Raw genomic sequence first — 12,380 nt, 5'->3', positions numbered from 1 at the left:
GTTAGGGAAAGAAGGAAGGAAACCCCACCACCACCAAATCCAAGCAGGTTAGGGGTACTCTGGGTGGGGATACCTGTGCCTTGAGGAGAAGGTTCCAGATCAAGTCCTCCTTGCCATCCACACTTCGGGCCACAACAGCATGAGAAGGGATCTGGGCTAGGTGGCACTCCTTGAATGCATCCACTGGCTTCCGAGTATTGTTTGGGCAGAGCAGCTCATACTGGTCCCTGTCAGCCTTCGCTGGCAGGTTCTCTAGGGAAAGAGGGAGGTGGAGGGGAGCCCAGATGAGGCAACCCCAGACAGTAGCCGTGAGCTGTAGTCCCCCTTCCCCCATAGAATTTGAGCTGGAGGAGACATCTTACACAGTTGACAAAACTGGGCGTCAGAAAGGCAGTGGATTGCTCCAGAATGTCCAGAAAGGTAAAGACAGTGCCCAGAAAGCCTTAGGGGCAAAGCCCACGTTCCTCTGATTGCATCATACAGGCCCTGGGGTTGCTGCAACTCCTGCCTGGCAAGTCAAGGAGGCTGAACCAGACCCACCTGTTTCCACGGCAACTCCACCTAGAAAAGGGTCACATGAGGGAGACAAGCCCAGGGGGCCAGCCAGGGGCTGCTGCCTTACCCACATCTCCAGCAAGAATAAAAACAAGAAAAATTTTAAAGCAAGAAATACAGTTGAGCCACTTCTCAACACTTGGGTGTATCAAAAGAAAAGATTATTTTTATGAGTGAGTTCATCCCAATTTGGAACTGTTCATCTATATCACATGTAAACTGCTTCAGAATACATAAAGTGACGGAAACTGACCCAAGTTGTTTTATGAGCTTAGTATAATCTTGATCTCAAAATCAGAGAAAGAAGTACAGGAGGGAATAATTACAGACCTATTTTACTTATGAACATAAACACAAAAATCTAAAATAATTGGCGAACTCAATATAACAGAGTATTTTAAAACTAATAGATCAGGATTAAGGTTTATCAGTTTATTCCATTCACAAAAGAATGGCTGAATGTCAAAGAAGCTAAAGTAATTCATGACAAGAATGGGTTAAAGGAAAACCACGAGATCATCTTAATCCTAGTAGGTGCAGCAAAAGCATTTATATGTTCAACATCTATATGTGCTTTTTTTTTTTTTTTTTTTTAGTTTTGGAAAACAAGTAACATAGAGAACTTGGCAAAGGTATTAAACTTGATAAATGCCACGTATCAAAATATCTACAGCAAAATCATTCTAAAAGAAGAAAATTTAAACAGTCACTTCAAAATCAGGAACAAGGCAAAGCTGTCATGTTGCCAACACAGTATCAGATGACCTGGATTTCACAATTTACTAAAGAAATAAGAGATGTAAGCACTGGGAAAAAGACAAACTCTAATTTTTTAAAGATGAGGTACTCACCTACATAGAAAAGCCAATGAAACCAAGAAAAAACTAATAAAACTAACAAGAGAGTCCAGCAAGGCAACACTACAAAAATCAAGTGTTACTCTCATTAGCAATAATAAAACAGAAACTAATACAGAATATGATACTATAATAGCAACTAAAACCATTGAATAGCTGGTAATTAGCCTCATTAAACAATGCAGGAAGGAGTTCCCCGGGGGCCTAGGGGTTAGGACTCGGTGCTTTCACTGCCGTGGCCTGGGTTCAATCCCTGGTTGGAGAACTGAGATCCTGCAAGCCATGCTGCGCAGCCAAAATAAAACAAAAACAAACAATGCAGGAGACCAAGAGAAAAATGTTAAGTTCTGTAAATTCTATTAAGGGACATAAAAAGAGGTGTGATCAAAAGGGAGAGATTGGGCTTCCCTGGTGGCGCAGTGGTTGGGAATCCGCCTGCCAATGCAGGGGACACGGGTTCGATCCCTGGTCCGGGAAGAGCCCATATGCCGCAGAGCAACTAAGCCCATATGCCATAACTACTGAGCCTGTGCTCTAGAGCCCGTGAACCACAACTACTGAAGCCAGCGAGCCACAACTACTGAAGCCCACGCGCCTAGAGCCCGTGCTCCGCAACAAGCGAAGCCACCACAAGGAGGAATCTGTGCGCAGCACAAAGACCCAATGCAGCCAAAAATAAATAAATAAGTTTATTTAAAAAAAAAAAAAAGAAGGGAGAGATTTATCATGGTCAGGGATTGGACAGTTTGACATAAATATGTCAATTTTTCATGAATCAATTTAAATTCAATACAATTCTACTTAAAGTATGATGTTTTTAGAAATTCTACAAAATAATTCTAAAATTTTAGTTAGAAAACAAATAGCAAAGTGTTGGGGGAAGGCGCTTGCGTGCACACTCTCTCTCCCCAGACCCCCACAAGCTATTAAGAACCATTACAAGCCAGAGTAATAAAGGCAGAAAAATACAAATAGACCAATGAAACAAAATAGCTCAGAAACTGATCCATGATTATAAACAAGCTTGATGTATAGGAGGCTCCACGTATCAGTAGGAAAAGGGTGGAATTTTTCATAGTCGTTACTGTAAGGAAAATGATCTCACTCCAAAGGGGGGAAATGCTGAAGCTAAATCCATACCTGATTTCCTAGGTAGAGTACGTATAAACAAGTGTGTGTTAGGGAGGGGAGTCTATAAATCTTATTGTAGAAAATATTTATGATCTGGAGGGAAGAGGGCATCTTTAAAAGTCCCCAAAACACAAACCAGCAGGGCAAAAGTGACCAATTTGACCTTATCAATATCAAGGGCTTCTGTTCAACAAAGGTGCTACTGACAGATTTTTTGACTGAGAAAAGACGTTCCTAAAGTCTAGAACCAACAATGGCTGGATATCTAGAGAGAAGGAATGCCTAGCCTTGAATCAAAATCATGAAGAAACAGACATGAAAATCAAGAGGAAAATAGTCAGAGATCATAAAAGAAGGGAAGCCCAAACTACTAGCAAATATATTGAGATGATCAAACTCACTAGACGTCAGAGAAATGCAAAATAAACCAACAATGACACATCTATTGCTTTACAACCATAGATAATAAAATGTGATGTGTGTGGACTTCCCTGGTGGCGCAGTGGGTAAGAACCCGCTTACCAGTTCAGGGGACACGGGTTTGATCCCTGGTCCGGGAAGATCCCATATGCTGCGGAGCAACTAAGCCCGTGCGCTTAGATGCAACAACTACTGAGCCTGCGCTCTAGAGCCCGCGAGCCACAACTACTCAGCCCGCACACTGCAACTACTGAAGCCCACGTGCAAAGAGCCCGTGCTCCACAAGAGAAGCCACCACAATGAGAAGCCCGGGCACCTCAACGAAGAGTAGCTCCCGCTTGCTGCAACTAGAGAACGCCCACACGCAGCAACGAAGACCCAATGCAGCCAAAAAAAAAAAAAAAAAAGTGATGTGTGCTTCCCATGGAGCATTTCTCATCTGTTAGAACCACTGAACCAGACAAGTACAACAACACGGATAAATCTCCAAAACAAAATGCTGAGCGGAAAACCTTGATCACATCATGATCGACAATGATCAGTAAAGCTTCTGTGAGCTTAGAATCCAGAAACACAAACCAGCACTACACATTTTGCAAGACCACCTACATATCTCGGAGGACACGTGTCAAATACGTTGGCATGGGCGTCTTTGAGGGGGAAGAGAAAGACAGCGGGCATGGGAGATTTCAAGAAAACTGATCATTTAGAAATAACATAAAATAAGAACACATTCCACTGAATTATTCCACATTCCATTGAATTATTCCATGAAATAACATAAAATAAGAGCTATGCTCTGTAGGGAACCTTGATGATCGTGGGGCCAGGAAGTGAGGAGTCAAATTAGCTCACTACTTGGAATTACAATAAAATGAAATGAAATAAAATAAGGAAAGAAAAGGAAAGGAGGCAGTACCCGTGGCTCTTCCTCTCTTACCAAACACTGTACTGTCTTTCACGAAAGCCACATCTCCAGCCCCGTCCTGCAGACACCTGTGGGATGAGAAAGCACCAGAAGGTCAGCACAGAGCGGCCCTCCCCGACTCCTTCCTCGTGCCTCCCTGTGGAACAGGGTCCTGCGGCTTGTCTTCTGTGGGCTCCTGATCTGTGGAGGGCAGGGTCCTCAGGCTTTGGGGCATCCCCACTGGAAAGGCTTCAGGGGTCACCTCCAGGTGAATTCTGAGGAAGAAGGGCTCAGGTGCTGGCCGGAGACCCCTGCTTTCTGCTTTAAGGGCTGAGAGGGCCAAACTTTGTCCTTCTACGTAAAAGAGTTTCGAAGCCTCTACACCAGAGGGTAAAAGTAGTGTCCTTAGCCATGTAGCTTTTTTCTCCCAGGACTAAGTGGCAGATGTGCCCTGGCCAGCGGAGAAGCAAGGAGGCCTCCCTGCGCAAAATGCTTGAGTCCGAGAGGCAGATGGGGGAACAGGGGCAGCATCAGTTGGGTGGGGGGTTTGCAGAGAGGCGCTGGGGCCAGTCAGTCAGGAGGAGCCCACCGCCTCCTGGCTCCGGGACAGGCCAGGCTGCCCTGCCTGGCCAGGAGCCTGGGACTGGTCTTCTCATGACAAGACTCCTTCAGTCCCTCTGTGGTTATGGAGGGGACAGAGTCAGCAGGAGGAACCCAGGACAACAGAGGGACAAAGCCCGATTCAGGGTTCTCTGGGGGGACAGAAGGGGCCACTGGCCAGATGGCTGCTCATGGGGCTGGTGCAGAGGTAAAAGGGCACATGTCGGGCCTGGGGGGCTAGAGGGAAAAGTGCACTGGGAAGGTGCACTGGGCACCCTCTTCGGACTCAGTTTCTCTGTCTGCACAGCAGTAGGACTGGACCTCCTCGATGGTCCCCACTAGCTGACTGAGCTCTATTTGGGACCAGAGACACAAGCGCTTCCTAGCCGGAGGACATGTGGGCCGCTGGGGAGAAGAGGACAGTCTCACTCACTTGAAGGCACCAGAATAGCCAAAATATGGTTCCTGGGAGGAGCAGGCACATTTATTTCTCCCTGTCCCGGTGCACAGCTGACAGAGGTTGGGGTACTCTTTGCCATCCACGCAGGGAACACAGCTGGCAGAGAAGAATTTGGCCACAGCTGTTGAACAGAGAGAAATGAACCAGAGTGTGAGCCCACCGGGCCACAGCCAGTGGCACCCCCCAGTGTGCACTCCCTCCACCCCTGCCTGTCAGCGTTTGCAAAGCTAGCAGCTCAGAGAGATGTACTTTGGCTGAGAACAGACTCAGCTGCCACCTCGCAGGGCTGCTGATGCGGGTAGACCCTGCCCCTGCAGGCTTCACATCAGTTAACTTCACCCCTGCCTCGGAGTCATCCCACATGTCCACCTGGGCCATCCCGAAGTGGCTTGTGTATGTGCCACTGGAGTAGAGACCCCAGCCAGAGATCACCCCCAACACCCCTCCCCCAGCCATCTTACCTTTCTGGAGGGGCTCAGGTGGCCCTGTCCAGTTCAAGAACGGGCGAAGTGTCCCCATAGGTATGTTCCACCCGGCGGACCTGCCAAAGCCCGTGTGGCAGGACTTCCGGCCTTGTAGCTGGTTCAGTTGAAAGTTGCTGCCCTTCTTCACTACAGCCACGGCATAATACTGGGTTTGGGGCTCTGCAAAAGAGCAGAAAGAATCGAGAGCTCTTAGCCTGGACCGGAGGGAGAGAAACAGCCCACGCTGACCGAGCCCCCAGTGGGAAGGGGAGTGTGTGCTGCCGTTTCACCTGGTCACCGCAGCCCAGAGCCTGCTCTGTTTCCCCGGTGGGTCAGTGACCGGCCCGAAGAGCCCAGGGACTCCATTCCCTGTAAGTGTGATGCTGCCCGAGACATCACCTCTGTGGCTCATCCACTCTGACTCCACGGAGCCCAGGGCCCAGGCCACCCCACCTTCTGGGTCCCCAGGGGCAACTCACGCTCTTCCGTCCCATAGACCTCTGCCGCTACCGGCCGCAGTTTGTAGGGGTCCAGGCCTGCCTCAAACACCAAACCACCATCCAGGGTCACAGCATCTGCCTTTTTTGCCTGAAAGCAGAGACCAGACCGGATTAGGAGAAAACCCACGCTGAGCCACGCAAGTGAACTTCAGAAGGTCAGAAGCCTCCACGGCTGGAAGGACCTTCCAAAGGGTCAGCTTTCAGTCATGTCCTCGCAGGTGCCATGAGAGGTGACACAAGCCCAAGGCCCCTCTTTTTGGGTGATGAGCCCCAGGGGAACTGCTTTGACTCCTGAGGCTGGCGGGTGGCCGCTTTTTCACGTGGCTTAGATCTCTCCGTGGATCGCAACCTTCGCGGTCATTTATATTAAAAGTTGTTCTAGGTGCTTTCTCCCCTGTTTTTGCTCTGTATTTCTTTTAAGTTCTTGTTTATTGAATAGAATTTTTAACTCTTAATATATCTTAAACTTATCATAATAATAGACCACGTTCATTCCCTTTGGCATATTACCCCTCATATGCTTACCTATTTCTCATATTTGCAACCTGGTATAGATAATGTTTTGCGGACTGTTTTATTCATCTAAAACTGACTACATTTTCTTACTTCTCTAGTGCCTTTATTGATTTTATTGACTTCATGATATTTCATTATAAATGTGGCTGTTCCGTAATTTATTAAGCTAAATTTCAAAAATTCCCTCCAATGTTCACCACTTGGGTTCCTTCTAACTCTTTGCTGTTAAAACTGTACTTTTATGGACAGCTTTGTCCTCATAGCTTGTTTTTCCTTCTGATGACCTGTTGCCTTCGGATAGGCATCTGAGGGTGGGATTGCCCAGACAATAGGCATTTTATCTTCAAGGCCTTGACTGTCATTGCCATTCTGCTTTCCAGCTGACTCGTTTCTAACCTGGAATGCCACTCACTATGAGGATCAATTTCACTATAGACTCACCAGTGGGCCAGGGTTTCATTTTATTAAGGGTTATTATTCAGGAAATGCGAGTGCTAACAAATTGCTTAGATTTGTATTTCTCTTGATTATGAAGGGGAACATTTTCGTAAGTATTTTTATTCATTATGAACTCCATCTCCTCATGTTGTTTTTCTTATATGATCCTACGTTTCTTACCAATTGACTTAGAGTTCTTTATAGAGTGTAAATGGCAGTCACTTGTCAGAGCTGCCGCATATTCACTCTGGTGCTTTCAAATTTTTGGCTTATTCACAATTTCTGTGGCAATCCCAGTTTCCCTACACGTGGTTCTCCACTTCAGAATGTTAATTTCTGCTTTCAAAATAGCATCATGTCCTATGAGAGAGGACAGCTCCCAGCTTACAGGTTTCCATGAAGAAGGACAGAGGGAGCAGGGAGAACACATATTCTATTGCGCTCGGATCCTGTCCCTTTCAGTCTGGTCCCACCCAACCTATGGCATGGACTTACTGCAATGGCCTGGATACATTCAAAGCGAGAGGTCCTCCACACACAGGTGACAGAGGGAGTACCCAGTCTTTTCATCCTCCATCGCCATCGGTAGCATTTTAACCACTCTGGTAGTGATATGGCGCACCATCGAACACTTTTCGTAGGGACAGCCAGACACAGTCCTGGGAGAAAGAAGCCGAGGAGTGAGGGCTCCACCACTGCCCATGGAAGAGACGGCCTCACCCTCTCATGGAGTTGTCCTCCCCTTCCCTCTCCATTCTGTGGCTAAGTCAGGCCACTCTCCTCAAATGGAGGTGTCTTGCTAGCCTAATGACAACACCATGCTGGCCAGAGGGCTGTACTTCTCAACAAATTAGAGGAGACGATCTGGATCGTTGCCCTCCTATGACTGACATACTTCCTATTCCCTGAAAAAAAACAATGATGCTGCCTTCTATCGGTTTATGGAGTTCTTCCACCTGCTTTCTCCCCTGGAACCTGGGAGGCAGGCAGGGAAGGGATGATTACTCCTGTGTTTCTGGTGTGGAATCTGACTCTCGAGGACACTGAGTGATGGCTGCTCAGCAGTGGCAACGTCCCACCTGGAATCTGGGTCTCTCTAGATTGTTGTGGCTACGAGCGTCTCCCAGAGGATGCCAAAGGAACAAAGGAAAATGCACCGCACGCCTTGTCAGTAGCTGCAGTAGGTGTTGTCAGTTTGGGTGGGTTTGCCTGAGTTATCACCGTTCACCACCGTACCAGAGAGAGGACTCTTATGGGGGGATGGAAATGTTCTAAAACTGATTTACCGTGATGGTTGCACCACTTGGTAATGTTCCTAAAAATCGTTAAATTGTACACTTTAAATAGGTGAATTTTATGATATGTAAAATATACCTCAGTAAAGCCGTTACCAAAAACAAAAAACTCTTGGTTGCAAAAGCCGCCTCCCCTTTAGGATGTGCTTTGGGGTGGACCATTCAGCCCTCTGCCACCTCCTATTCATGAGCCTTCCCCTGCGCAGTCAGACCCACCAGGGTATTGAGACACCCGCCAAGGGTGTGGCTGCCACACCCTTCCTCCACCAGCCGTCATCCCAGGGACATGTCTGGGGGTGTAATCTATCCTTGGAAACCTTCCTGGAACTGTCCCGAAGTGAGAATTGGCCTTATCAGATTCAGCCGTTTGTGACCCAATAGCATGTCCTGGACGCTCTCTGTATACACAGCACTGAGTGATATGCAGAGGAACGTGCAAGCAGACAGCACCAGCTCTCACCTCCCATCTGGAGAGGCAAAAGCCCCCAAAGAGGACGCTAAGTATGATGAATGCTCTAGAAGAGAACAAATACCAAGCCAGCAGTGATGTCCCCATGACCTCAGCCAATAATGGGGGGGTGGGGGCATTCCAAGAGGTGGGAACAATGGGCCACGTGCACAACGACAGTTGCAAGCACATTCTACGCAGGTCCTTACTCAGCCCTTCATGTGTTCTGTCTCCTTCAAACCTCCCAGCCCCTCCTTATTGTGAATTTTGCTGATATCCGCATTTTCCAGGTGATGAAACTGTGGCTTCAACTAGTTATGTGGCTTGCCCAAGGTTTCACAACTATTAAGTTAGGATCTAGGATTTGAACCTAGGCAGTCAGACACCAAACCCCCTGCCTATTTAGGCTAACTGGGTTAGAGACGGGCTGCCATGGAGACAGGGCTGGTAAAGTGTTTGGGGTCAGATCATGGAGAGCCTCCAATGCTGGCCCAAGAAGTTCTTATCGGGAAGCAGTGGAGCAGTGACTCATTGGGAGGGCAGGGACAAGTGGACTGAAACCTGGGAACCAGGCGGAAAGGCATCGAGAATGGAGAACAGGGCCCAAATAAGGAGTTGGTGTCCAAAGTTAGCTTAGTAATAGATGGGACCTGAAGGGAGAGAGCAAAACGAAGACCACGTCTCAAGCTGGGGGGAGGGCGTGAGCAGGGGCAGGAATGGGAACATGGGGAAGAGCTCGTTTGCTCCCCTGGGAGGGGATGAACGAAGAAACTAAAGCGTCACTGAGAGGTTTTCTGAGATCCACAGTCCCCAGCCCCCCCAAACACCAGGGCCGGGTGCAGAACACAGCATTCTGCTCATCCCCTCCACAGCTCCCACCAGCCAGCTCTGAAGCTATGTGCCCCTCTCAAGACAAAACGCTCCCTGAAGCAGGTCTGGGCCTGGCCCCTCCTGTATCCCTAGCCTTGCTCCTGATCTGTCTCAGTCACTCAGATGCTGCCCACCTGAGCCTCGAGGGAATCTTCCTGAAAGTACAAATCCTCAGATTCCTTCTGTGCAGACATGTAGTGCCCCTGTCTCAAAGGCAGGGGCTGGGATGGAGTTACTCTTCCCACCCCACCCAGCCTTTGCCAGCCAGGACACACATGAGAAGCAGGGCAGGAATCCCCTAGGGCAGCTGCCACTCCTTCCACTGGGTAGGACAAGGGATTCCGTGACACTCTGGGACATTGGCCACCATCCCATGGACTGCAGGATTTAAACTGCAGACCTCTGTGGGGGCCAAGACAACCAAAGATTCAAGTGAAAATGGAACCCAGTGGTGCAACTCTGAGCCAGAATCCAGACCATCGCCCGTAACCACCTCTAGGAAAGCAAGGCTTCCTACCCCTCGGGCCTCTCCCAGGTGGCCCTGACCCTGTGCTGTGGGCCCAAGCAGGCCACGTGTCAGGGAGCAGAAGGGAAGTTGGTCCTGAGCAGTTGGTCCTGGCTAGGCCAATCCTGCCTTAGAGAAGAGAGAAATAACCAATACCCATGGGAAGGAATTTGGAGAAGGGGACCAGAAAAGACAGGGACAGGTTTGGGGGCATAAGCTCATTGCTATCCTTTAGCCCCCCCTTTTCATCCAGGAAGCTCCCAGCCCAGAGTAGATGCCCTAGGACAGGAGGAGGCTGCACTGGGCTGCCGCTGGGGGAAGGGGGTGACACCTGGGCTTTCACTCTGAGCCCCATGCACACACACTGCCTAGGTGCTGATGCCCTCGAGCCCTTACCGCTGCTGCCCTGGACCCTCCCCCTCCGCTGCAGGAAGCCCTGCCCTCACATTTACATCACTAATGTCCATCATAGGTGAGTGTCCTGGGAACATCCCAGAAATTATTTCAGATACTTGGGTACAGAACTAACAATTGTTTAGTCCCTTCTGTTTAGTCCCCTTCTAGTCCTGGCACATTAAAAACCAGAAACCAATCACTTCTCTCACACCCTCTGGCAGAAGGGTCCCATCAGCAGGGTCTGTGCCACCACCCCTGACCTTCTGCAGTGGGAGGCTTGTGTACACCTTTGCCTACCACAGAGCAGGTGGACCCTGCCCCCTCCTCACAGCTGTGTGGGAAGAGAATTGGACCATTTTTAAATGAAACTAAGGTTCAGAAAGACTCTCTCTTGCCCAAGTTACATAGTCCTTGCAGGAGCTGGGATCCCACCTCCAGTCTCCTGTGTATCTTGGGCAAGTCAGTCGCTCACCCTCTCTGAGTCTCATTGTCCCCCTCCATGTATACGCATGTAACAGTACTATGGGTAGGACAAAATGGGACAGGGACCCGGAAGACCCTTCGGGGAGCTCTGCCAGCTCTAGGGAAAAGACCCAACCTGCTTCGCGGAGCCCTGCTCGAGCCCCTCCCCAGGAGAGTGGGCGGGAGCCGGCCCACTCCCGGGCTCCTCCCCCGCTGCAGGCGCTGGTGCCCACCTGGCGGTGCGCGGGACCGGGATGCCCGCACTGAGGGGCCAGGGGACCCGGACGCCCGCCCGGAGGGGCGTGCCCCCAGGTACCCGCACTCACCAAGGGCCCCAAGGGACAGCAGGGCGGGGAAGAAGAGCTTCATGTCTGGGCTCTTGAGGCGACTCCGGGAACGAAGGCTCTGCCACCTGCGCTCGCTCTGCACCGGTTTATCCAGCGCTTGGTGACCTCACGAGGTTAGCCACGCCCTGCAGCCCAATAAGCGCCCCCCCCCCGCCTCCCCCTCCCCCTCCCCCTCCCCAGGTCTACTAGTTCCTTGAAGCGAAGCAGCAGCGGGGAGAGGACAGAGGAAGCCGGAACGGTGCCTGGGCTGGGCTTGGCACACCCGAGAGGATACCCAGCCCACACCCACCTCTCAAGTCTGCCCTGGTGCTGCCTGGATTGGGGATGGTTTTCCTCTCCCACTAGTCTGCAGCCCCTGGGGAGTGGCAGCCCCTAAGTTTTGCCCTCCCTCTGGTCTCAGTGCTTCCTAGAGAGTGGGACACAGAGAAGCGGTCCTAAGGTGAACCTTTGTGGATCATCTTGACTGTACAGATGGCATCTAAAGCGCTGGGGAGCCCGTTAGGACAGAAGGATGCCCCTCCATCTGCACACGGCAGCCAGCCCAGCGTTCGAAAGGGGACTCGCTGCCTGGCCCGAGGTCCGCAGCAGGCGGGCACAGCTAGCGGAGGTGACAGAGGCTGCCCATTGCCTGACCCAGGCTGCCCATGGGGCCCTCCTGAGACCACAACACGACTCCCAGAAAACAGAGCCAGAGGCCTCAGTGGCCAACAGCTGCCTCCCGGTTCCCTCATTTACCAATGTAAAGGATAGCCTACCACTTGTTTTCTTTTTGTTTTGTTTTGTGGCAGTATGAGATGGGAGATGGGAATCTCATTTTGATAAATGTCCTATTTTGTCCTCAGTACACAAGCCGACCCTATTTCAGGAAGCTGGTTTTAAATTCTAAAACTAGAAGTCTGCTTCTACATCTCTTAAATACACTCCCTTGATGCACAATGGCTCACATACAGGGGTCTCCAGCGCAGCCCTGCTTATCGTTCACTGATTGCAAGCAAACTAAATGTCCATCACGGTGTGTGTGGGGGGGGGGGTCACACAGAGCAGGGGTCCCTGACCCCCGGGCCACAGACAAGTACTGGTCTGCATGGCAGGAGGTGATCGGCAGCGCGCGAGCAAAGCTTCACCTGCCGCTCCCCATCGCTCACATTACCGCCTGAACAACACTCCTTTACCAGCCCCTCCCCGCCCCGTTCCATGAAAAAATTGTCT

General features: G+C 50.3%; 1 protein-coding gene across 1 annotated transcript in view; it reads right to left on the bottom strand.

Annotated features, from left to right (window-relative positions):
* Positions 1–11,225, bottom strand: part of LTF (lactotransferrin) — a 28,498-nt gene extending 17,273 nt beyond the window's left edge. Inside the window, exons 1-7 of the mRNA XM_082847149.1 lie at positions 11,151–11,225; positions 7,344–7,507; positions 5,874–5,982; positions 5,392–5,574; positions 4,904–5,051; positions 3,904–3,959; positions 74–252 (exon numbers count right to left, since the gene is read on the bottom strand). Of these exons, the coding sequence (XP_082703275.1) occupies positions 74–252; positions 3,904–3,959; positions 4,904–5,051; positions 5,392–5,574; positions 5,874–5,982; positions 7,344–7,507; positions 11,151–11,193 (882 nt within the window). The 5' untranslated portion in view covers positions 11,194–11,225. The remainder of the gene's footprint in view (positions 1–73; positions 253–3,903; positions 3,960–4,903; positions 5,052–5,391; positions 5,575–5,873; positions 5,983–7,343; positions 7,508–11,150) is intronic.
* Between the last annotated feature and the right edge of the window lie 1,155 nt (positions 11,226–12,380).

This window comes from Leucopleurus acutus (assembly GCF_964270905.1).
Source record: "Leucopleurus acutus genome assembly, chromosome: 10".
Classification (NCBI taxonomy): Eukaryota; Metazoa; Chordata; class Mammalia; order Artiodactyla; family Delphinidae; genus Leucopleurus; species Leucopleurus acutus.
This window is presented reverse-complemented; position numbering and strand designations above follow the sequence as displayed.